The sequence below is a fragment of the Chinchilla lanigera genome, unplaced genomic scaffold, assembly GCF_000276665.1.
Source record: "Chinchilla lanigera isolate Chin_1 unplaced genomic scaffold, ChiLan1.0 scaffold00024, whole genome shotgun sequence".
NCBI lineage: Eukaryota > Metazoa > Chordata > Mammalia > Rodentia > Chinchillidae > Chinchilla > Chinchilla lanigera.
In genome coordinates this window covers 5,153,390-5,180,832 of record NW_004955425.1, presented here as the reverse complement: position 1 = coordinate 5,180,832, position 27,443 = coordinate 5,153,390, and the positions used below count along the sequence as shown (strand labels likewise).

The window sequence follows — 27,443 nt, the reverse complement described above, 5'->3', positions numbered from 1 at the left end:
CAATTGATGATTAAAACCACAACACATTCAGTAACCGCACTTCAATATTCTGAATTGAATGTCAGATAAAAAGAAAGGACATGAGGGATACATTACCACTTCTAATCAACTAGCTATAAGATTAAACAATTATTGTAATTTGTATTAAAACAGAATATGTGATTAGATACCAAAATTTATGCAAAATATAAACTGTCCAAATACAAGTTTTATAAACCTTAAACCCCGTAAGATTTAACTAACAAGGCCAAGGATTAAGTGGAGAAAAGTCAACGAAGTAGGACCCCTTTATTATTACAGGTATAAAATAGTAATATAATTATTAAAAATGTGAAAATGTTTTATTTTTGGTATCTTGTTATTTTGCATTCCTATCTTCACCGTTCATAATTGGCCTTTTGCTATTCCAAGTATTCTCCTGTAAACTCTCCTGCACAAAGTACAAATGAAGGAACTAGTCAATGGATTTTTGAGAAGCATTATTAAATTAAACGAATCCAGTAACTCATGAACAAAGATGGAGTTTTCAAATAAATATAATAAAAACAAATGCATCTGAAACAATATTTCTGGTGATGCAGAAGGCACCTTACGACTGCTGTGCCCTTTCCCCATGCGTTTTGGTGCCTGTAACCGAGTTCTGGTTAGTGGAATTTGAAGCGATGTTTCATGTGCAGAACATGTGCAGAACATGTAACATCACAAATGTAGTTACAAATGATTACACATATGTGAATTTTGGTCTGCACATTTGTATGTAAAGAGGCAATTAATCGTAAGCTGAGAAAATTTTTAAAATTAAAGTTATAAAATGAGTATTTTTAGCTCATTTAGTAACAGGTACTTAAAACAACTATTTCAATTTTGATAACCAAATCATATTTGACCATAATTTACAAAACATAACTTTTAATGGCATCTTAAAGACATGGTTACAGCAGAACTATCTATTAAATTAAAAGAAGGAAGGAAAGTCATGTACACATCTTAAAGGATGCTGAAGCTTTTCAAACCCATTCTTTTAAAAGGCTTTCAATCCACCTTCAGGTATATCAATATAACATCTTTTAAAAAGTTTTATGTGCTTGCAGAAAAAGGCGAAATCAGTGCTGATCATGTGTCTGCCTATCAAGTATTTTTATGTGATTATCCTTATAACCATTATAATTAAGTCACATTTATATATATTCAGATGTGCCTGATTCAACTAATCACTTGCAGACCGAAAAATGCTCAACTTAGAAAAGGCTGAAACAAATGACAACTAGAAATGGCTGTATCACTGTACCTGTTAAGATACAGCCTTAAATCTTAGCTTTGCTATATATTATTTGGTACTTTTGGATTCAGTGGCTGGGGTAAAAAAAAGTTTCTGTATTCAAACCTATCTACAGAATGTCAATAAAAAATGTGTGGATATATACACTTAATATACACACATACACATACAGACATACGTATCTAGAACCAGCACCTAACCATATCCCCACTTCTCGTTAATGACTCAATGAGTCATTTATTCCTTTAAGACCAGGTTAGATTCTATAAGGCTGTGACAACATATGGCTAAAGAGGTCAGACACAAGCACCCACACTTGGGCCGGATTAAATTGTTCCTCTTCATGATTTTTGACAAGTAGTAATACCACTTATGTAACAACTATACCTCAATAACTTAGAATTCAGAGTATAAAACCATAAACATGGGACTCTCACTGTTTTCAGAGTACTCCTTCCACGCTACTCCCACTAACTGATAACAGGGCACACGAAACTAGATCACTGAACTGTACAAATGATCTTCACTCTTAGTCTAAACAGACATGTGTTAAAACATTCTGAAATGCCGCATCCTTCGATTTCTTCATTTTTTCAATTGCCCGATGCAGGTCCTGCTGTTGTACAGGCCGGATTTCATCTTCATCATGACTAAAACGCAAACAAAATCACCGAGTATTCAAATAATTTTAGTTACACCTCCCTAAAATATTTTACCAAGATTAAAAAATGCATGTGGTAAAAAAATAAAATAAATTTGCCTTTGAATTTACAAGAGTATAATAATGTTTCTTTCCCACTCTAGACCTCAAAGACAGCCATAATTAACACTAGAAACAAATTCTTACAGGAATTATTTACACATATACAAGCTATAAAAAACTTTTAACACAACTGCTAAGAAGTAGGAAATTAAAAGGCTGCAAAGGTCAAAAGCATTCTCACCTTTGCTCAAGTATGGGATTAATCTAGCAATAAACACAGTGAACCTCTCCACAATGACTTTCAGGAGCGCTGACAATGGGACTAGGACCAGTAGCAGTACCTACACAGCTACCAGGTGACAGGGCGGCTTTAATGCATACCTTTTTAAAAACAAAAGCAAGTTTTTTGGACGCACTTGCCATGGCAACACGTTAATTAAACACAAGGACACCACAGGCAAATGAGGCGTGTTGGAGGGAAAACGTCAGGGAGCTCAGGAAGGGAGACTGAGAAACACAGGGGCAGGAGTTGGAGAACTCCACACAATTCTCCAAAATGTACTTGTTTACTGACAGTTACAGAAATTCTTTGTTAGTAAGTTGATATTCCAGAAAGATATGCAGTGTAGTACTGATTTAGAGCAAGCAGCCCTTTGGGAAACTTTTAGGTGGAATTATTCCAGTCTACTAATATTTTGGCTGGAATAAAGGTACTACAAAACAGATTTCCCAAGCTCACCATACTTTGAAATTGTTTTCAAATAAAATTTGCTTTAGTGACAAACAGTTTGTTCAGGAAATACATTATTGTTAAAGTTGAGGCCTAGTCCTCAGCAGCCCCATGTACCCTTCATTTACGTAAGAAATTTCTAGAAGACAAGGCACTCATTTCTATATACAATGGAATTTACAATGCAGAAGCAATCCAGAGCTGCTAGAGAACTCTATTTTCCTAAAAGATGTGAAACATAGGTTTCTATCAGTTTTCTATGACTCATTCCCCAGATTACCCAGAGAAATTCATCTCTCTCATTCTAGAATCTCCCCAGTCCTTCTCTTCATTTTCAGAACTTCCCCTTAGAAAAATGGCAATAAATAAAGGGGTTTGCTAATTCAAATTTATATTTTACTCCTTTAAGCAGAGTTGCCATTATAAAGTAAAACAGAACAACTACAAAAACAAAGCTAACCTACCAGCTCTAACAGGTTTGATAACACTAGAAATCCAGTCCAAGTCTACATACCTTTCCTCTGATGTAGAATTAACATATTCCCTGACACAGAGGAGGGCAGCATCTCGACACATCTCTTTTAGATCACTTCCTGAGAACCCATCAGTTTCTTGAGCAACTTCTAGCAGGTCTACGTGCCTGTCCACCTTAAAGAAATATGAAACATGCTTAAAAAGCAGATACACAATATACTGCAAACATCTATCTTAAAGAAATTTAAGGATACTGCAACACTTAAAAAGTGAAACATTAAAAAATGCTTTTGGTTTCTAGAAGCTTTTTAACCATAAAAGCTTACAGTTGAAATGTAATACTCATTATCTGTATAATGACTAAAATAGAAGTCTCACTGGATACACTGGTATGATGGGGCAGAGGAGACATTCAAACACTGCTGGATTAACACTGGTACCTCTCAGGAAGGTACTGAGTTGATGTTCCTATAATATATTCAACACATTTGACAAATAGCCCGTATTATTAAGTCCAGTGTCCATTACAAAAAAAAGACTTCGTTTAACTTTCCTTTGAAATGTAATGCTTTGATATTCCACCACCTCAACACTACTTTTACATTTTAGTTTTGTTCCCCAACCTAAGGTTATAGTGAAACCAAGTAACTTGCTTTTAACTCAAAGCAAGTAACAGTCATGGAAGAATAAAGCAAGGAAAATGTATTTAATCATCTAGTAAATGATTCCTTTGCCTCATTCACTCATTAATCCCGCCAGGTAAGCACTGTCATTTTCTGGAGAAGGTTACCAGGTCACAATGTAGGAAAAGTCGAACTGTGTTTTACCCAGAAGAGCAACCACCTGCCAAAATGACATCTATTTCCCCCAGTGGTGGCAAACCTATGGCACGTGTGCTGTTTTTCTTCTAAAACAAAAGATGTTAATTATAACATCTCTTTTTCTGAAGTAAAACATCAATATTCAGGTTTAATTGAAGTATTGGCACTTTGTCATAAGTAAAATGGATTTGGGGTTGCAGTTTGGGCATTCATCTCTAAAAGGTTCGCCAACACTGATTTTCCCCAATGATGTAAAATGCTGTCTTTACTAATTTCCCATCTACACTTGTGGAAGACTCATGTTTGAATAAACAGTAGCTGGGAATATAGCTCAGCGGCAAAGCACCTGCCTGGCAAGAACAAGGTCGTTAGTTCAATTCCTGGTACCAAAAGAAAAAATAAATAAATAAATGAAACAGTAATTCTACATACAGTCTGGGGACTTGAACATGCAAGAATATGGGGTCTACTGCTAGCTCTGTAACTCTGACCTCAAATGATAGTGCTCTCATTCCAAAATGTGAGAGCCAAATGAAGAGAAATCACGTACTGTGATAAAAAGAACTAAGCAAGAAAACAGGAGTGTGCAAGTGGCAAAGAAAACAAAATCATGAAAAAACATAAATCTAAACAACCTTTACAATTAATCATCATTTAATTTGGGGTAAAAAATAATGAGGAACCAAAATGTTGGCTTGGAAGAGCATGTAAGACGCAGGGAGCATCTATAGTTAAGACATTCTAACGTCTTACAATTCCAGCACTGCAAAGAGGGCAGATACTAGTAATTAGACTTTACACACACATGTCAAAAAATATTAGAAGTATCACTAAAGAATAGCAAAAAAATATGTGACTGCAATGAGTACAGAAAGGTTTAAAAGGGAGGAAAAATGTAAGAGCTGTAATAATGAGCACGGGACACGGGGGTAGAGGTGGAAAGCAAAAGAAAGACACGCCAAATGGAAAGCATTGAAATAGGAATGCATTCCAAGTCATCAGCAACCACCACAAACGCAAACAGACTAAGCTAAGCTAGTTAAAGACATAAAATTTTTAAAATGTACCCATCTGAGGTTTAAATAATTACATCTACCCTAAAGAAAAAAGCTTTGTGTTGCATTTGAAAGAAAAATTGTTGACACCAATTGCACGCCTGTCATCTCAGCTACTTAGGAGGCTGACGCAGAAGGACTACAAGTTTAAGCAACTTCAATTCTGTCTCAAATTAAAAAAGAATAAAAAAGACTGGGAATGTAGTTTAATATCAGGCTCTCCCTAGGTTTAATCCCCAACACTACAAAAAAAAAAAAAAAAAGTCAAAAATAAGAGGTCGAAAAATGACATACAAGGCAAATAGTAGCTGAAAGAAATTTGGTTCTTGTCCAACTCAGTTTGTGATCAGAATCATGGAAAGATTCAACCGAGGTACCACTGTATTAGTTTCTGTTTACATATATTCATGGAGCTAATAAATTCTATCAACTTCTAGACAGCAGGTTAGGTCGTGATGGGGTGCAGGTAAACAGAAGTTGCAGCATTTAGTCATTAAAGCTATACTTGTTTTAAAAACATGAAGTGAAAGAAATAAATATAAAGTAACTTTAAAAACATCTGAAGCAAATATTACATATATTAAAAGTAACCTGTTAAATCTGGGCAACAGATACAAGACTACTTGTTTATATGTTTGAAACACTTTATAAACTTAAAAAACTACCTTAAAAGACTTTCCAAATTATATGCTGAGGTGGTTAAAATCAGTCCTCCTCTCTCCGATGAATCAATACATTCACGCTACTATTTCCTAAACAGTCGTACACACTTTGTGTATGACTGAATGATATGGTTACAAAGATGAACAAAGCAAGAAGGAAGGTTCCAGTCACTTCTCTGTGTGACCCTGAGCAAGTTACTGTCTAACTTCTCTACTACCTCAACTGTAAAATAGGACTAAAATGCACTCTGTAGAAAACTGAGGCACAAATTGGGCATGGTGGCACACGTCTGTAATCCCAGCACTTGGGAGGCTGAGGCAGGAGGATTATCACAAGTTTGAGGCCTGCCTGAACTACATAATGAGACCCTGTCTCAAAAAACAAAAACAAACAAAAAAAAAGAAAACTGAGGCATAAACAGAACAATGTATAACTCACCACAATGCTTGGTACACATAGAAAGCACTCAAAAAGTAGCCCATTTTATTGTTAGATATACACATTAGATATTCATGAAAAAATAAGCAAAATTAGAAAAAAGCACAGAGAGCATTTTTCTTTTCCTTTTTGCAGTGCGAGGGATGGAACTCAGTCTCCCACATGATAGGCAGGTGCTCTGCCATGAACTTCTTCCCGTAACCCAAGAACAGCATTTATTTACACACAGTTATTCATTATCATATACTGAGTGTTAATATCTGTACTAACATACCTGTTAATATTTGTGATATTCTAAGAAGTTTACATATATAATTTTGTTAAATTCTTAAAATGATTCCATGAGTTTGCTGGCTTCTGTTTTTCAAATGAGAAAAATGAGGCACAGAGACGCTAAACCATATTTCGCCAATGACGCACTGAAGGGAAGTGTCAAGCCAAAATGTGGGAGATCCTCGGGTCTGCCTCCAAAGCGTATGCTTGTTGACTGTGTCCATTATGTTACATAAAATGTCTCACCTCAGGCAGTTTGAGGAAAAAAAGCTACTTCCTTACTTTAGAATCAGACATGATGCATTTATATGATATAAATTTTATTAATGGTAATTCCTTTTCTACACTAGTTCAAACTTTAACGGTGTGTCACACACCTGTAATCCCCATACTCTTGGAGGTTAAGGCAGGAGCATTAGCAAATTCAAACCCAACCCGGGCAATTTAGTGAGACCTTATCTCAAAATTGTAAAAACAATTTTGATAGATAGACAGACAGACAGATAGACAAATGGACGGATGGACAGAGGGACAGAGAGACGGTCGGTCTGGGGATAAAGCTCAATGCAAAGGCCCTGGGTTCAATCTCCCATATCACACACATACAAAAACAAAAACAAGCAAGCAAACTTTTAAGCCTGAACTATCTTTTTTTTTTAAAGACAAGATATTATTATGCTAAGCCGGCCTTGAACTCCTAGACTTCAGCATTCCTCCTATCTTACCCAAACTAGCTGGGACTCCTCCAAATTAGCTGGGACTACAAGTGTACACCATCACTCTCAGCTTACCCTACCTTTTTTAAAGAAGAGAATCATGTTAAACAACTCTATTAATAAAGAATTTAAAAGTGTAGAATGCTGGATCACTTCAAAAGCATCAATATATTCTTTAGAGAAGAAAAACTCACAAAACATAAAAGTCCAATAGTTCATTTTTACTAACAAACCCTTGTTCTGCTCAGTAACGTATAAGCGTGATGGTGCTCACTTATGAAATAGGTGCTACTGACGTGAGGCATCTTTTAACAAAATTGTATGAACTTCTTTCCAATTTTATTGAAGAAGCAATATACCTTCAACATATAAATACTACCTATTGGTAAACACATAACAAGGCTAGGCATTAGCAGAAGGAAAAAATTAGTTAACAAGTGCTTTTGAATGAGAGTGACCACAGTGTAGCTAGAAATTTAAATACTATTAAGAAGTAGTTGTTTATAATTTTATAGAAACTTCAAGTTAAACAATACATTACGTAATTTTTCAAAATTTAATGGAAGATTGTATTGCCTAACTCAGTAACATTTTTAAATTTAAATATTCTTTCCTTCTGCTAATGCCTAGCCTTGTTATATGTTTATCAATGAAGTGTTTTATCTAAATAGCACTACAACTATACAATGGCATTGTGAAAGCCGTTATCAAATATCAAGTCAAAAGGCAAACTGTAATTTCCTGATTTCTTGTCTAAGATAGGAACAGCTGACCTAAAAAACAGGATTTTTGGAATTTCCCTGAAACTGTACAAAACAGTTCATGTACATATGTAGTTTTCCTAGGAAAAGCTGTATAATTTTTAGCTCTTTTTCAAAGGGCCCTACACCCCAGACATGGTTAATAGGGCTTAATCTTTACAATCTGATAGGTTCTTTAAGCTTTAAGTACCATATATCACTAGTATGGTTCAGGTAAGGGACCCAAATTCATGTGCTGGGAACTCAATCTCCAATGCAATGCTGCTGGGAAGTGGAGCCCAATGGAAGAGGCTTGGATTGTGGGGATGTAGGCCCCAAGAATAGCCCTGTATCAGACAGTGGGTTAGTTATGGAGTCTGCAGGTCGCACTGTGTCTCTTCTGCATGTGCTCACTCTCCCTTATCCTTTTGTGCCATGAGCTAACAAGAGCATGAAAGCCCTTACCAGACGCTTAGAACTTTGCCTCCAGAACTATGGACTAAATAAACTTCTTTTCCTTATATATTACTCACCTGGGGTAGTCTGTTATAGCAATAGCAAATGGACTAAGACAGTTATTTTGATATATTTTATTGTTTTTTTTTGTTTTTTTTTTTTGGGTACCAGAAATTGAACTCACGACCTCATGCTTGCCAGGCACGCACTTGCGCCACTGAGCTATATCCCAGGCCCATTTTGATATATTTTAAATAAATTCAAATACTGCTGAAAGACATAAAGGAAGATTTAACTAGAAACACTATACTATTAGGCAGAAAATGTCAACACTGAAAAAGATCTTAATTCTCTTGAATGATGAAGTACAAATGCTTATTTTTCCTAAGTAAGACAAACTGATTCTAAAATTCATACAGAAAAAAAAACCCATACAAAGAAAAAAAAAATAATAACTTTCAGGCTGGAGTACAACATGAGGGTATCTAGCCCTACTAATTATTACAATTTACAAAGCTTTAATAATTAGTGTGCTACTAGTGCATACAGAACAATGACCTCAATTCAAAGCCTAGAAACCCATTCAATATATGTAAGAATTTGATAAAGCTGGTATCTTTAGTGAGGAATAAATGGCCTATTTAATAAATGGTGCTTGGATAATTCAGAATCCATCTAGGGAAACAAAAGGAAAGTGGGACTCACAGTACACTATCCAGGCAAATTCCTAATAAAGCGAAGATTTTAACGTAAAACATAAAACCATAGACATGCAGATACTACCTATCTCCTGATGTAAAAATATAATTCCACCTAAGAAGCAGTCCTGTCTTTTCTTCCCTCCCCACCAACATGAACCTGAATCTCATGTGGTCTCCTGACCCAACCAAATGTAGAGTATAACTGCTTGTGTAATCAGCAAAACTTGGACTGTGGAAAATAACTTTAAAAGTAAAGTGGGAGAAAGAGGAAACGGAGATAGAAGAAACTATAGTCTATAGATTACAAGAGACTTAAAAACTAGAATAATTGCAAGTTATGAACTTTTACAAATCCTGAGTCAAACAAAAACAGTTAAAACTATAAAGACATTTAGGAAATTTATACAGAAACTAAATTTTCCAGTAGGTATAATATTATTGAGGTTTTTCCATTCTTCTCTCAGATAGAACTAAAATATTTACATATCTAATATGATGAGAAGACATGGGAGGTACAGAAAGAGGGCAGGAAAGGAGCTACGAGTTAGATGGCGATTAGAGAAAACACACAAATCACAGAAATATGAAGGTTGCTGACAAGGGGAATCTATTTGGCTTCTTACTTTAAACGAACTCAGTTTAGGTAACAAGTTTGGGATAGAGAAATACAATGCTACTCAAATACTACATTCAGCTCCAGTTTTAGAAAAAGTAACAGGAGCTTAGAAAATATGTAAAGTGCTTTCATAAACTTAAGAAAAGAAAAAGGTTTTAATTTATATTTAAAATACAAAAGCCACAAATGGAGAAAAAAATTCCCAATAAAAACAAAAATGCAAATTAGAAAAAAATTTTTAAATCATATAAAGAATGAATCTCTTTACACATATAGTTCCTACAAATATTTGTAAAAAAAAGAACCCTAATAAATAAAATGGACAAAGAATGTAATTTCACAGAAAAAAATTTTAAACTCTTAAAAATATGTATTAATACTCATTTCATCTCTAAAGACTGGCTGTCCTATTGGCACAAAATTCCTTAACAAGCTGGATGTGGTGGTACACACTTATTATTCCAGCCTCATGAGGCTGAGGTAGGAGAACTGCAACAAGTTCAAGACCAGCCTGGGCTACATAGACAGTTAAAGGCCACCCTGAATTACACAGCAAGACTCTGTCTCAAGAAACAAGAAGAAAATCAAAATCCATAACAAGGGAAGAGGTATAGTCCATTATTGCTGGTAAACAGGCATGGACAATTTGCAATAGCTATCAAAGTATAAATGTCCTATTCTTGGATCTAGCAATTCCTCTTCCGGAAAATTCACCCTAATAACAGTCCTGCAAAATTGTGCACATGTAAGATCATTCAATGCAGTACTTTTAATTAATAGTGAAAGGCCAGAATCAACCTGAATGTCCTTCAGTACGGCTTGTATTTAATGAGTTACAGTATAGTGACACAAAGGGATCCTACACAGGGCAGAGAAAACAAAATAAGGAAACTCCGTGGTAATATGGAAAGATTACAAACATAAGTGAAAAAAAATCAAGACAGAACAGTGTTCATGGCTCATATGAAAAAAGGAGACAGGAATAACAGCATGTTCTAATGTGCTTGTAGAGGCATAATGCCAATCTGAAAGAATAAAGAAATATAGGGGTGAAGAGACTTCTTCCTTCACACTATTTATGTATTTAAAAATCTGAACCATGTGACTAGATAATCTATTTTTTAAAAACCTTTAAATACAAAGCTATCGAAGATTTGATTATGTTCTAAAATCTAAATTCCAACAACAAAAACAATGCAATTAAGTGAAAACAAATTTTAAAAACCCTCTTTTTTACAAAGGTAAATATTCTTCTATAAGCATAGCCTGGTCTGAAAAATATCAAGAGAATTTTAATCTACAGATACAAAACATACAGCCCTTTAAAAACATACACAAATCACTTAGCTCTAATACATCACAGTCACCAAGTTAAATGAGCAGCCAAAAGTTTTATACCAATGTAGGTCAAATTCAAAGCTACATTGCTCTCAGATTCCTTCTTCATTCCCTCTAAAATGATTTTAGAAAAACAAAAGTACAGCATGTGGGAAAAAAATCATAATTTTCTACTTACATTTTCATTTTTCAAGATGAGCTTCAAAATTGCTTCTCTTTGTTTTAGTGCCTAAAACCAGAATAACTTCCAGTTAGTGTATTTTTTCAAAATAAGGATCAACTAGCTGGGCGTGGTGGTACACACCTGTAATCCTGGTACCCGGGAGGCTGAGGCAGGAAGATTGTTGCGAGTTCAAGACCAGCTTGGGCTACAAAGTGAGCTCAAAGCCAGCCTGAACTGCACAGCAAGACCCTGCCTCAAAAAGACAAAAATAAATAAATAAATGAATAAATAAATAAGGATCAACTTGCTTTCCTACTCTTGCTTCTTTTCTAAACTACCTGATGATACCTATATGAAATAACAAAACTGTGACAGAGGTCAAAGCAAGGTCTTGATTTGAGACTCTAGAGTAACCATCTGTGGCTGTCCTACTGGGCATGGTTTGCTTTAAACTCATGATCTCCCACCTCAAACTATCACATAGCTGAGTTTATAGGTGTACACCACCAACCCCACCCCAAATTAAAGTTCTATCACCGCTGACTCTCGTAGGGACTGGGAAATAATATGCCTTTAATGTTTATTAAGTAAGAGAATGAAATAACTAAGAGTAAAATGTTTTTCCAATATAGCTCTACAATCTTCATTTTTTTCTTCACTTATTGAATTTATAAAATTTACAACTTCCACAAGATTTTTTTTACCAGTAACTGTAAGATACAATAACAATAAACCTTCAATTCTTCCGTTTTGACACACAACTTTTGTTAAAAAATATCAGTGAATTTCTTTTTAGTGTCTAATTTCTCAACAATGATGCCTCTTATGACACCTGAAATCAAAAACTACATTTAACTTTTATAGACTACCATACATATACAGTAAGTATGAATGGTTTTTAAATTATCATGGCTGACACCATTCTTGTTCCTATAACCACTGACAAGGAGTATCAAACCAAATCACCTGAAAAACAAAAGCAAACTGTTCCCACAATTCAAGTGTGTTCAGCAGGAAGGTTAAATTGTATGTTATGGGATCACCAATAAGTACTTTTTGTTAATGGGTATTTTACTTGGAAAAAATGTTTTAAGGTAAGATTAATAATACAAATTGACATTGTAGTTACGCAAGACAAAAATTCCACAACAACATCTGTGTGTATTCCTTAAAATGAGAATGAAAAAGATGTAACAAAATTCTAGTTTCTATGTTAACTGCATACAAATTTATAACAAATCTGGTGAAACCAGTTATAATTAATTTTGCTAAAACACAATATATTAAATTTACAACTAGGGGCTGGGGATTTAGCTCAGCAGCACAGTGCCTTCCTGGCAAGCGCGAGGTCATGTGTTTGATTCCTGGTACCGAAAAAAAACCAAATAAATTTATAACTTTAACAAAGGCTACTTTCCATCTTGCACCCTGTGTTCTATACCACTGTACATCAAAAATCTGTCTTCTATTTAATTACAAGGTAACTAATACTTGATGTATACTACACATCAATAAACCTTAGCTGTCTATTAGAACATAAATGAATTACTGATAAAGATCATTAATCTTAGGTTTCAAATAAACTAAGATAAACTAACTGTCTTTAAACTGTCTTAAAATTAAGCTTACAAAGTATTTTAAACTCTTGTGCAAAGCACACCAAGTTCATACAAACCAGGCGGCTCCACCTTCCGGAGCCTCATCTCCATGCAGCTTCCTTGGTGGCCTAACCGAACCACCCCAAAAAATCACGCATAAAGTGTGCCTCCACACTGCATTCCCTTTACCATTCTGCCGGGAAACCTTCTCCTTATCTCATTTGCCTGTCAGGTTCCTCCTATACTGGCACAAACCCAAGCAGATTCTGTGAATCCCAGAGTCCACAGGCAGAATTAGAAATTTCTGTCAACATCTCAGGCTCTCACAGTTCTCTACACTTACTTTTAGAAAGCACATTTTACAGTATTTGTCTGCTTTCCCGCAACAGAGTTGGAAGGAAAAGAGCCGTGTTCTAATCACTGAAGCCTAGTAAGTATCTAGCACATGTTATTGCTCAATAAATACTAACTATGCTAAATAAAATTTATATTCTATATTGAATCTCCTCACTGATTTATGAGGTAATTTTCAAATACAGTGGTTAAGTATGAACCACAGGTTACAGCTATAGCAAACAGCTCATCAGGGTAATTTTACAGAAGCCATACCACTAACTTGAGGAGACTATATTTATTGCCACAGCTGATCAAAGTAAGTTACAAAATATTAATGGGATCAATGATTTTTTAGACAAAGATTACAAATGGAACTAAAAATTTGTACTCCTAAATCTAAAAGTGACAAACTAAAAACTCCTCTGAAAGGCTACAAATGTAACATATTGATTATGTGCCCCAATTCCTTCCCTGTTTGTTATAAATGAGTCCCATGAAATAAAACATTCCCCTCTTAAAAATCACAGATATTGTTACCTGTTAAAAAGGCAAATATTTAACTATCAATAATATAATCAAGACCACCTACAGGCTGGTTGATATGAAATCTTGTAGGCATTCTTCTCATTATAGCAGAGTCCAGGTCCTGAGGACGATTAGTAGCTCCCATCACTATGACCTAAACACAGAAAGACAACACAAGGTATTAAATCTATCAATAGTACTCTGAGGTCATTATTATTAGGACTTAGAGGATAAAGAAAATTAGGTGATTTTTACACTAAATCTTTTATGAGAAATTTGATGTTATTCTAGTATTACTCAAATAATTATAGATAAAATTGAAGTTAATCTTAAATCAAATAATAGTAATCTGGAAAGACCAATGCATTTCACTCCACATGTGGTAACTAAAATATATACTATTCAGTTGCAAATCTGTAATATATACATATAAATATACAGAGAATCTCCACGTATACATAGTATTATATATATATGTACGTATATGTTAATATACCATGAATCTTTCTCTAGATTTCACAACATCTCATTGCACTGTCAGCAATCCAACTTTAAACAAAGGCAAGAGAGTAAAAGTGAACATCAAAATGCTTGCAGGGAACTGGGTATGCACGGACTTGCCTAGCATGTTTGAAGCCTTAAATAAAAAAGAAGTATATTTCCGAAGGACATCAATGCTTCAGTGTAACTCAGTAACAGCACACATCTGCTCTCCAAAATGAAATTCATTAGTATTACTGGAAATGAGCTGGAAACTGGGAACACTCTCTAACATTATTTTTGCCTCAAGTTTTAAATTTCTGAACTATTAACTCCAAAGCAAGCTAAATATCCACCAGATCTTGTATTCTACTTCTACTCTTTACATTCAGTGATATTTAATAGCACTGAAGCCAAACTACTCAACTGAGTTTGCCACCTAGTGGAGAAATAAACAAATACAAATATAAATTTCAGAAATGTTAGTTCCATACAAGTATGTAATTCTGTATTTTAATTAAGTGGTCCTGGAATTAAAGTATTAATGCTTATATCCTTTTCTTGTTATTGTCTTACAACTTCAAAAAATTTTAAAAATTTCTACCAAATGTACAAGTCAGATAAACATGATTAAATGGATGAACTAAATGAGATAATGAGTATAAGTAAGGATCTTTTGATATAGTGTTAAAAGAAAAATTCAAAAGTAATATGGGGAGCCGGAGGTATAGCTCAGCGGCACAAGTGCCTGCCTGGCAAGCATAAGGTCCTGAGTTCGATTTCCAGGACTAAAAAAAACAAAAGTAATATGGAAACTTGTTAAAGACTAGCCATATTCAGTTACAGAGATCACAGAAAGCACCATGGTTGGGGCAGTGGTTGAAAAAATCTGAAAAATGCACATTTTGAGAAACATTCTAGATTTAAAAAAAAAAAAAAAAAGCCTAACACAAAATAAAAATGGAAGTATGGAAGATGAATGGTAAAAGATACAATTAAAGAACTCAAATGAACCTAGCCTAATATGGTCCAATGAATACATACAGGATAATGAAAGGTGTTTATCGTGAAAAAGCAAACGTGATTCAGATTACTTGTAGTTTCAGCTGAGTAAAAATGTTAAGGAATGATTTTAAGGGGAAAAATGGACTCTTTACACATATATTTGATTAGAACTATGAGTTCTATTTCGTACACACACATTAATTCTATTTAGCACATTAGTACAATTGAGCTAAAATTCAAAATGGTAAATAACATTAATTTTTTAGTAAACTACAAAAATCAGTGCATCATCTAGATAATAGTTGTTAAAAGTTTTTGAAAACCCTTAAAACATGAAGATAAATTTTATCATTCATGCATACTTGTAATTCTAGTTACTTTAGCAAGATCTTACCTCAAAATGAAAACTTAAAAAGGTCTGGGATGTAACTCAGTGGTAGACTACTTGCCTAGCACTAGCCAATCCCTGGGTTCACTCCCCAAAATTCTATCATTTTCCATTTAAAATAATCAGATATAAATGTATACCTTAAAATTTTTAACTTCTCCAGTGAGTACCCTAAAAACATTGTTAGCTTGTATATCTCATTTTTTAAGGTGAAGAATGTATCATCAGTAATTAAGTTTTCTGGTAGTGGTGATGGTTTCATTGGATCATTCACTGTATTTGTTGCTGTGTGAATATAATCACAAGGAAAGCTAGCTAGGTTTCTGGGTTCCACCTGTAGTCACAGAAAAGGTAACTTTACTACTTGGGAAGCTGAGGCAGGAGGATTGCAAGATCAAGGCCAGCCTGGGCCATTTATTTAGATCCTGTCTCATTAAAGAAAAAAAGGGAAGTGGGGAAACTGGAAATATAGCTTAACACTCTGTGGGTTCAACAACCTGCACTGAAAAAATATAACATCATTTTAGAGAACAGCTAACTGGTTCATATGTAAATGCTTTAAATACCATTGCTCAGGAAGATAATTAGTTTTTAGCAACTTGTAAATTCCCATTGACAAAATCCACAGATTTATCAGAACCAACTATTAATAGAAAGGGTTTCTGTTAATGCCACGTAAATTTACATTGTGCTTTCTTCTCTAAACATTCAACAAAGCTAAAGGCTTTCTCACAATAAAACTATACTTCCGGGGGCTGGGGATTTAGCTCAGGGGCAAAGCGCCTGCCTGGCAAGCGCAAGGTCGTGAGTTTGGTTCCTGGTACCGGAGAAAAACCAAAAAAAAAAAGCAAAAAACAAAAAACAAAAAACTATACTTCCATAAAAGTGATATAGGAGGTCATGTGACTTTATGTTCTTCTTCAGAATCATGTGGTTCACTTTTGATTTATGGTAATGTAACCCTTAAACCTGCTGACAACAAAACATGTAAAAATAATGAAGCATTTTTAAAAACTCAAACAAATTCATCCACAAGTCTGCAAATAAAGGAATTAGGGGGAGACCAGCAGTAAAACCTCTACATAGGAAGGCAAGCAGTGGAGAAATGACTACATACCACACAGATCCTAGAAAGTAGGGTGTGTTCTAAATACCTTGCAGGTCACCAGGAAGCCTCATGAGCAGCATTCTACATAAAGCAAGGCTCATGAAGTACCACACACTGTGAAGTGGTGACATGTTAGAACCTACTCAGCAGAGGTAGGCCTTGTGGGGTGGGAATAGTGATCACAAAACTCCTGATATTTAATATCTACAGTCAACACAGAGCGATTTTGAATCTGTATCTACTTATTGGTTGGAAAAAAATAATCTGGCAGAAGACAAATATAAAATTTCCTTAGAGAAACAAACCTCCAAAACAGATACAAAGAATTCACAAATGAAGTCCTACCAAATAGAAGTTTTCCACTAAATCATAAAAACACACACTATAAACTCAAACAACAAATGACAGAACTAAATGTATGAACAGTTGTCTTAGAATTATTGAATGTAAACTATAAAAAAGTATGTTAGCATATTTTAAGGAATAAAATATATGCCACGCACCTTTAATAAGCACTTTACTCAGACCAATTCCAACTATTCTGGAGTGGAGAATATTCTACCTTTTTTTATAGATATTTGTTCCTTTACACAGATATATAGTAATTATGAAATGTAGCCAAGGTCAACACGGCTAGTTAATGCCAGGACTCTGATTTCTAAAACAATTAGATACATAAGCAACCAGCAAGTATCCTCAAAATGGACCTGGTGGACTTGAAAAATCATCTAAAAGAATTGCTAGAACTTTAAAAAACTGCAATAAGTAGTTCAATGCTTCCATTCATAACAGAAGAGCTCCAAATGAACAGAGAATCATCAACTAAAAAAAAAGAGCTAAAGAAATCACCTGGAAGATGTTACAAAGAAACACAAACTGTGAAAGGAAGACACAGAATATAAATAATGTCCTAAAAATACCTACAGGAGACAAAATACAGGGAATGAAAAGACAATGGCTAAATGAAAGTGTCCGAATTATTAAACAGTGATGACACGGCTGGGGGAATAGCATGTGCACGGCCCTGGGGCTCCATCCCATCACTGAAAAGGAAAAGTGGTAAGAAAAGATGTGAGTATTGATATATATTACGTTTACAGAGCAAAAGAAGATTACAAAATAATAAATATCTTCTAAGGTTAAAACAAGAGAATATTAACATTTGCATGTCATTCATTAAAAAAATGGAAAAGTAGGTTTAGGACTTGCATTTCCAACAATATGGCAGAAAAACAAACATGCCAAGTCAATATTAAATCTTCTTTCAAAATACAGCAGTGAGCTGGCAACAAAGCAGAATCTTCGGAGGTTCAGTCAGTGAAAGTGAGAAGCCAGAGAGCTGGCTTTCCCTTTGGAGACATCACAAGAGAACTTAGATGGGGTTTTCACAGCCTTCTAGGGGGAAGAACCAAAACTGAAATAGAAGACTGTTTTGCACAAAAGTGAAATTCTAAAGGAAGGAACGAAACTAATGAACACAATAAAATGAAAATAAGATACGGGTAGGAAGACTGAGAGTAAAGATAGTAAAGACACATTAAGAGTCCCAGATAAAAAACCAAAGAGAAAGAAATCACGTACAGACACCTACAGAGACTAGTCACTTCCTCTTCCTTGGCATAGTGCTTCTCAACCTTAGGACAGGCCTGATTCTGGTTTTCTCTCTGTCAATGCATTTGTTTCAGGCACACCGGCAATCTATTAGTGTTTTGTTAAACATGAAGCCCTTAAAAAGGATAATTTACACAAACTATATTCTTTTGGATCCTCATCAATTAATGATAAATATAAAAATTAGGAGAAAGAACTTTATACAAAAGTATAGGTAGCCCACTAAACCTTGTACTAATACAAACAATGCAAGTTTGGGGCAACACAAGTTTTGTTGAAATACCTGGCAGCTGTGATCAGTATCCAACCCATCCCAGAGACTCATAAACTGAGCTTTCATCATAGCTGTAGCTTCATGGTCAGAGCTTGAACGGTTTCGTAGAAAGGAGTCTAAAAGGAAAAGTCCTTAACTTTAAAAATTAATGAATTATTTATTCTGCATATAATCTAAATCATTTAATTAAAAGCTTACAATTTAATGGAAGATTACAAGAAGGGGTTAACCATACCTTTAAGACATTACAATCCTAGTAAGTTATTGAGCAAATTAAAACACAGTCAATTCATAATCTTCATTTCTTTCCTAAAAACACATTCCTGTTAATATATAGAAAAGAAATAAAGGCTCTGGCAGTAGGAGGCTGGGAAAGGGTAAAATAGCATCTTGGAGGACAGCCTGTGTGCTCTGTCCCTCCCTTTCCAGTTTACCTGAACCCCACATTCTTACTTATAGACTCACATTCTCTTTCCTCATACATCTTCCTGGTAATAAAAAAAATGATATGGGAAACTGTCTAAAATACAATTAAATAGGAAAATGTAGGGGAGAATAACAGTTTAAAACACGTGTACTAGCCAAGCATAGTGGTGCATGCCTATAATCACAACTACACAGGTCACAAGTTTGAGGTCAGCATGACAAAAACTGTCTCAGAATAAAATACGAAGGGCTGGGGGTATAGCTCAGCACTCCCTGGGTTCAATCTCAAGTATTGTACCACAAAAAACAACAATTAAAGAAACACCCATACATGTAATAACCTTCATTGTATGTAAGTTACACATGAGAAAAAGCCTTTAGTGAAGTAACACCAAAATGCTACAAAAACTTCAGTTCTCTCTCAGAGATGGACTGAGGGACAAATTTAACATCTCTCTGATACTATTTTCTGTCTTCCAAAGTAACTACAGTGAACATAAAAAGGTTTTTTTTAGGGGAAAAACAGTCCTTTTAGAAAATGGAAAGATTGAAAGGTGTTAATATCTTAATGAAATATTCTAGAATAATCTTTAATTTCATTGGTTGTTTATATCTAAAAATCACTAATATTTCTAAGTAATTGTCATATTTTAGCATTAAAACCACAAAGTTTACCAATTACAATATACCCAAATGGCATGAAAATATTTTACAATGTGTTAGGTCCAAGATTCAAAACAACATTTTTCAAGAAGTAACCCCAGCAAAAGCATAATACCAAAACATAATAGTCCTGCAACAGCAAATATATATGATAGATATTCCTCCAAAGCTCCAATTTTATACAATACGTATAAAATTTTATACACTGCTAATGACGACTCCAATTTTATACACTGCTAACGACGACTCAGACTAAGGGTAGCTTTACGTATGACCTAGTGACTATGCTCTGACATAGTCAGCTAAGATGCAAACTTATGGTCATGCAAAGAACTAAACATGAATGTTATTAGCAGTTTTACTCATAATTACCTAAAACAAGGTATCTTTCAATACATGAATGGATAAAGACATCTTGGTCTATCCCTAAAATGGAATATTATTTGTCAACAAAACGAAGTAGTCGAGTCATGAAAAGGTACAAAGAAACGTTAAATTATACTACTAAGTGAAAAAGCTAGTCTGAAAAGACAACAGACTATGATTTCAACTCCATGACATACTGGAAAAGGCAAAACAATACAGATAGTAAAATGACCAGCAGCTGCCAGGAGTTTGCAAGTTAGGAGAGAGGGGATGAATAGGTGAAGCACAGAGGACTGTTAGGCAGTTCAACTGTTCTGTATGATACTGTAATAGTACACAGTATACACTAAGTATTTGTCAAATCTCACTAAACTATACAGAGAATGAGGCGTAAGGTAAAGTATGGGCTTAATACTACAGTAATGGTTCACTTATTGCAACAAATGAATCACACTAATGCACAGTAACAGGGGAAATTGTATATATGGGAACTTTAATTTCTGCTTAGTTCTATAAATCGGAATTCTTCTGAAAAGATCTACTACTTTCAAAAACTGGTTAATAAAGATCTGACACCACAAGAAGAAAGGAAAACAAACCCTGGATTTTAGCGGGGATAGGAACTGAAAGTAAGGGTAGGGAAGACCTTGAGGCGCTTATGCCACTGTCATGCATACAAGTGGGAATGTATGGTACTGAAAGGTTCTACTTTACTGCTAATATCCACGCGTAAACTGAAGCCACGAAGCTCGGAAGGAAGAACACTCACAGAGCGTGTAGATAAGAAAAAAGATTCCATTCACTATTATGAGTATGTTATAGGAAAGCTTATCTTTGTCTAGATTCTGAGAGGAAGTATTTCTTCCCTCACAAGTGAAAAAAAACAGGACCATGTAGGAGGAGCAGGGTGTCCCTTCACAGGTATAAAGTCTGTCATGGCTGTGTCTAGATGTCCCCCAGAGCCTCATGCAGTCATAGGTGGAGCTTTTTGGAGGTGGCTGGATCTAGAGTATATGATGCTAGGATTGAGGGTGCCCCACCTTGGGTATGAGTGTTACCTGCCCTAAGGACAGTACCCTAGATAGAATATAAGGGACAGAAAGAGGGCTGCCGTTGTCACTGCTTGTCAATGGCTGCTTGCCACCCTCTGCCTGCCCTGCTTTGCCATGGACTATGTCTGCAATGCCTCTCTGCCATGCACCCTGCCTTAAAGCCAGCTAACTATAAACCACAATCTCTACAAAGTGTGAGCTACAATAAACCTTACCTTACAAGTTATTTAAAGACAATAATATGCAATGTAACAATCATTATTGAATTCCTACCATTTTGTTTAATGAAGCTCTGTATCATCTCTACTTTTTTTTAATTACTTCTTATTGTCTTTAATTGTTTGATCAATTTTGCATTCTTACATCTGGTAATCTGAGCAACTTTGTTGAAGATAACAATATGTAATATAACAACCATTGTTAATTCCTATCATCTTGTTTTGAAATCCTGCATCATCCTTACTGTTTTTGTCTTCATTATTGTTATTTTGTTATTATTTTCTTCTCTTTAAAATAAATAAATAAACCCTTCCTTTTTCTAACTTTCGGTGTTGGATATTTTATCTCAGGAATGAGAAAGTAACTAAAACAAAGTCTAAATTGGTACTACCATTTAGTCTAGGAACACCTAAACTGAAAATTATCATAAAAATTGCTCCTGTGTGATGAGGCCCCTGAAGCTTTAAGCAGAAGACAGAAGAAACCACTTTGGATCTTCTGAGGTAACACAGATGTCTCAGATAAAAACAAATCTAAAACCATCTAATATTAGGCCAGTGTTGTGGCACATGCCTGTAACTCCAGCACTTGGAAGGCTGAGGAAGGAAAATCACCACATACTCAAGGCGAGCTTGGACTACACAGTGAACTCAAGATGAGCCTGAACTACACACTGAGACCCTGTCTCAAAAAAACAAAGACAGGGGCCGGGCATATAGCTCAGTGGTTTAAGTGCCTTCCTCGCAAGTGCAAGGTCCTGAGTTTGATTGCCGGTACCTTCCCCTCCCCCAAAAAATACAAACCGAAAAACAACACAATGTTATAAATAACATAAGGCAAAGAAATCACTATGACTTTTGTATAGGTGCTGTCAAAGTAAGCATGTGGAAACCACTATAAAAGTCAACAACATAAGAGAATTAGAATTTCAAACAGAGCAATCCAAAACACTAATTTTAAAATTCTAAAGATATAAAAAAAATCAGAATTTTAACAAAAGAGCAAACTATAGTGACAAAAAGGATAATTTTTTTCGGTACCTGGAATCAAACTCAGGACCTTGCTCTTGCCAGGCAGGCTCTTATGCCACTGAGCTATATCCTTAGCCCCAAAAAGGATAAATTTTAAAAAGAACTGACTAAACCTCTAAAGTTTAAATATAATCAAAAGAATGCAAAATGCAGTGGTTGAGATATTAAATACAGCCAAGGAAAGAACTGTTTTTTATAACCTAATCAACATCTGGATGATTTTTCAAGTTGTACGTATATCAACAAGAAATTTAAAATACTGCCAATTAAACTATGATGTTAAAAAAAAACACTTAAAATATAACATGCTATTCTATTCTCAAGGATGTCAAAATATAAAAAACCAAAACAGCACATCTGAGAAATGAAATGTGAGAGAGAACTAGATGCAAGAACTGCAGAAATGACTTAAAATTAAATAAAAAGATAAACAAAAATTCAATTGGAGAATTACAACATTCAAAGAAAGTTGAGAAAAATTTCCTGAATTACAGCACTGAAAGCCATAAATTCTTAGTTTAGAAACCATTGAGAGACAGGATAAACACAAATCCAGACTCAGAAAAATCATACTCAAATAGCCAAACAACATAAAAATCTAATAAGAACTATGGAGAAAAGATATACTGATTCCTTAGAAATATTAGGCAATAAGTAGAATTTTTTTTTAAAAAAATTGGAAGGTAACAGAATTATAACTTTAAAATGCGAGAGAAAAATAATCCTGTGTCATTTAAGAGATAAGATCAGAGAAAGAATTTACTCTTTACAACAGTTACTGAAAGAATTTTAAAAGACTTCAATATCCGTGTAAATGACAATATGCAAGCATTCTAAGAAAATAAACTACTGGAATTATTACTAGGTAAGCATTCTAAGATTTGGAGGAGGGCAGAAATGTTTAGCTTTAGAATTTAAGTGGGTGTGCCAAACGTTTCACTAAAAGAAAGAGAACATGTAAGTTCTACACCCATATCAGGGAAAAGGGAAACTTAAAAATCCACCAGAGTGATAAATAAAAAGCACAAAATTCCATTGTAGAAATAAATTTGAATGTATCAGCTGTCATAATAAAGGAAAATTTAAGTACACTTCCTAGTTACAGATAAAAACAAATTCAGCTTGGGGCTGGGGATTTAGCTCAGCGGCAAAAGCGCCTGCCTGGCAAGCGCAAGGTCGTGAGTTCGGTTCCCGGTACCGGAGAAAAAACAAAACAAAAACAAACAAACAAACAAAAATTCAGCTATATGTTCTTTTCTTCTATATGCACATCAAAAACCAAAAACAGTTGAAAGAGTAAGTTTGTAAGATACAAAGGCAAATAAGTAACCAAATCTATATATCACATATCTATCTTTCTATAGCCTATCATACTACATATAAGAATATGTAATTGAAAGCTACAGTAATTAAGATATATACATACACACATTATAGATATGTATATATATAATTTATTATACTAGAAACATAAAAAAAATCAATAGTCTATTAAAATCTAGCTTACTAATATGAAAGTTGTGACAAATAAGGAAGGATAATTTATTCTATAAATCGGCTATCTTAATGAAAATGAATACATTAGATTCCTACCTTGCATTATATATGTCTTTAAAAGAAAGTATTTATGGGGATAGTGAAGGAATTTGTAAACCAGACAAAAAGCATTAAGTCACAGAGAAAAATATTGCTAAAGGTAACTAAACTCAAATTTTTTTGTTTTTGTTTTTGTTTTTGTTTTTCTCCAGTACCAGGAACCAAACTCAAGACCTTGTGCTTGCCAGGCAGGCGCTTTGCCGCTGAGCTAAATCCCCAGCCCCTTAAACTCAAATTTAAATCATGGTAAAAAGAAGCTATCAGGGGCTAGGGATTTAGCTCAGAGGCACAGTGCCTGCCTGACAAGCGTGAGGTCGTGAGTTCGAGTCCCAGTACCAGGGGGATAGAAAAAAGCTATCATAAACAAAAATATAAGTCAATCTAGAAAATATATGTAATCATAATCAACATCAACAAAAAATTATTAAGAAAAATACAAATAACCCAAAGAAAAATGGGCAGCTTATAAGCAAAGGAACCCAAAGAGCTAATCAACATAATCAAAAAGCCAAACTTACTAGTAAGCAGGAAAATACAAATTAAAACAATGGTGAAATAACTCAAAATTTTTAAATTGATAAAAATTAATGATACTGTATTAAAGAGTATGCTGGGCAACAAACTACACACTAGAAGTCTATGGATAACTGTTAATCCATGGAAGTTGATAAGGTTCAACTTCTAGGGAGAATATATGCATGTAATGCATGCCCACACATACCATTTGTAAGAGAGAGAAGAAAAACCTGGCTATCAAGTAACAGAATGAACAGAAGATAATGGCTTATTCTAGAACATGGAAATATGTAACATTACGATGCCAGTTACACATTTTATTAGTAGGATCTAAATCTGGTTACCTAAATATCACCTCTAAAATGGCTTTTTAAAGTGCTCACATGGTAAACATACCTATTTCATCTATAAAGATGATGGAAGGCTGTAACTTAATGGCAAGGGAGAAAACAGCAGCAGCCAACTTCTGAGATTCTCCATACCATTTATCAGTCAGTGTTGAAGGCTGAAGGTTAATAAATCGACAGCCAGCTTCTTTGGCTGTAGCCTTGGCAATCAATGTTTTACCACAGCCTGGAGGCCCATAGAGAAGAACACCTAGAAATCAATGTTAATTTATTAACACCTTTAAGAAAATGAGATGTTAAAAAAAAAACAACGAGATGTTTATGATAAAAATATTAATTCTGCCCACAATGAAACTTTCCCAATATGTAATTATTTACTGACTCTATTTATAGTAAAAAAGGTAGTAGCAAGAAAGTCACCATGTCCTAAACTGTCACTGAAGACATGTATTTAGAGATTAAAGCATCCTTGCACCTTCTCTGTCCAGTTCAGGATATTAAACACTACCATCCAAGTCCATACTACTCTGTCAATGACTGACAAGAAAAGTCATCTAATGCGTTCCACCTTCACAAGCTAAGAGAGCACTATGGCACCTTGATAATACCTTAAAGGTAATAAATAACTTCAAAATAGACAGTGGTAAACATCACTTTGCTGTTGTTTTAACTGAAAGGACATCTATTTTTTTCTAAATGGATAATAATCTTTTCTTAAAAGGAATATAGAAATTATTAGTCACTCTTGTTTTAATTTCCAAATTAATTTGTGTTACTAACCTATAGTCACCACTGACAGCAATTTACTGCTAAATACAACTTAGGGTAATACGTTCAACACATAAAAGATCTAAACAGGTTGAAGTCCTAAACATTTTCAAAATCACTTTCTCAGCTGAAATGAGTCACATTATCTAAAGTAATATAATAATAAAAATGTGAGCTTGTTTATAAATAATCTACTTAGTTCTGATGAAAACTGTAATCTGTAGACTTTTTTTTTCTTTTTAGCAGTACTGCTGGGCGCAGTGGTGCATACCTGTAATCCCAGCACTTGGGAGGCTGAGGAAGGAGGATCGTTGCGAGTTTGAGACCAGCCTGAGCTACAAAGTGAGCTCAAGGCCAGCCTGAACTGCATAGTGAGACCCTGCTCAAAAAAACAAAACAAAACAGCTAATGTATCTTTTTAGTAGTACTAGAGATTAAACTCATGGCCTTCACCATCCCCAGCCCTTTTTTATTTTGAGACAGGGTCTCATAAGTTGCCAAACTGTCCAGACTAGGCTCAAACTTGTGATCCCCCTGCCTGAAGCTCCGAGAATGCCAGGATTATAAGTGTGTGCCTCCAAGTCCAATTTGTAGATGTCTTAAAATACTTGCTTCATTCAAAGTTCAACTCTTCTCATGTCATAGTTCTTTTTTTTTTTTTTTTGTACTGGGAATCAAACTCAGGACCTTGTGCTTTCCAGGCAGGTGCATGTGCAGCTGACTATATCCCCAGCCCCTCCTGTCATAGTTCTTAAAGAATGACAGTATATAAAAATGGTATACTGAGGTCACTGAGGTATCTAAAATGTTCCTAATATATTAAAAATAAAATTCAAAATGAGAAAAATATTTTGTATAAAAGTCCCAATATAAAATTCTGTATTTTTAAAGTAAAAAACTCAAGCTTGTTTCTATAACATTACCAAACTTATTTTTTGTTATCAGGCATTTCAAAATAATGTCCAAACTTGTATTCATGTGTACATAATTTTCCTACCAGTGTTAATTGTTTAAGATTCAAGTTACAACATCAACTAACTGAATTTTAAACTAAACTTTTCTAAAGCTGATTTTTTTTCAATACTTGTCATCCTCTTGCCTCAGCCTCCCAGGGTGCTGAGATTACAAGCATGACCACTATATCTGTCTCTAAAGCTGGTTTTAAATTTCAAGCCATAAGCTTTGCCAGTACACATTAATATTTTCAAGTGGTCTTCCATTTTTAATTAAGTCCAGTCAGGTGCTAAACATTTACTTAAATCTGTTATAATCTGAACCTTCTAGTAACACTTTTTGTTTGGATGAACATACAAAACAAACAAGAGTAATAATCTAATGTCATTTCATTTAAAGCTGGAAACACATGGTTGACTGCAGGTACTTAGAATTATTATTTCACTACTGTGAACTCACAATTTAATGTAGAATGTATGCTGCCAAGGAATAAATATATATATTTATATATTTGTATCAAATTTAAAACTTTTCTCTCTGTAAATAATCATGTATGCACTATCTGAATTTCTTCTAACAAGCTTTAAAAATGATTAATGTCTGCATAAACAAGAATAAAAGGGGGGCTGAGGATTTAGCTCAGAGGCACAGCACCTGCCTGGCAAGTGTGAGGTTGTGAGTTTGATCCCCGGTACCAGAAAAAAAAAAAAGAGAATAAAAGGATTACATTTAGAAATGCAAACATAAAAACACCTCAACTCTTAAGTTCTAAGGTTTTCAAAGTATGACTAATTACAAATAAGGAAGTTTCAAACAAATAGTAGCACTTAGCAGGGTTGGTAGCACTGTAATATGCCTGTAATCACAGCCCTCTGGGAGGCTAAAACAAAGGATTACAAATTCAAGCCTAGCCTGGATAATTTAGCAACTTGGCAGAGACCCTCCCTCAAAATAAAAAATAAAAGGGTCTGGGAATATAGCTCAGTGCAAAGGCTCTAGATTCAACCCCAAAAC

At 34.6% G+C, this 27,443-nt stretch overlaps 1 protein-coding gene across 6 annotated transcripts in view; it reads right to left on the bottom strand.

The window, feature by feature from the left end:
• Positions 1–254: 254 nt before the first annotated feature.
• Positions 255–27,443, bottom strand: part of Atad1 (ATPase family, AAA domain containing 1) — a 62,472-nt gene continuing 35,283 nt past the window's right edge. For 5 of the 6 annotated variants that reach the window (XM_005385882.2, XM_005385883.2, XM_013514805.1 and 2 more), the window contains 6 exons: positions 24,757–24,957; positions 18,501–18,607; positions 13,690–13,779; positions 11,182–11,232; positions 3,227–3,360; positions 255–1,929 (listed from right to left, as the gene is read on the bottom strand). In XM_005385882.2, the coding sequence (XP_005385939.1) occupies positions 1,809–1,929; positions 3,227–3,360; positions 11,182–11,232; positions 13,690–13,779; positions 18,501–18,607; positions 24,757–24,957 (704 nt within the window). In that variant the 3' untranslated portion in view covers positions 255–1,808. The remainder of the gene's footprint in view (positions 1,930–3,226; positions 3,361–11,181; positions 11,233–13,689; positions 13,780–18,500; positions 18,608–24,756; positions 24,958–27,443) is intronic. The other variant, XM_005385884.2, reaches the window with a different exon arrangement.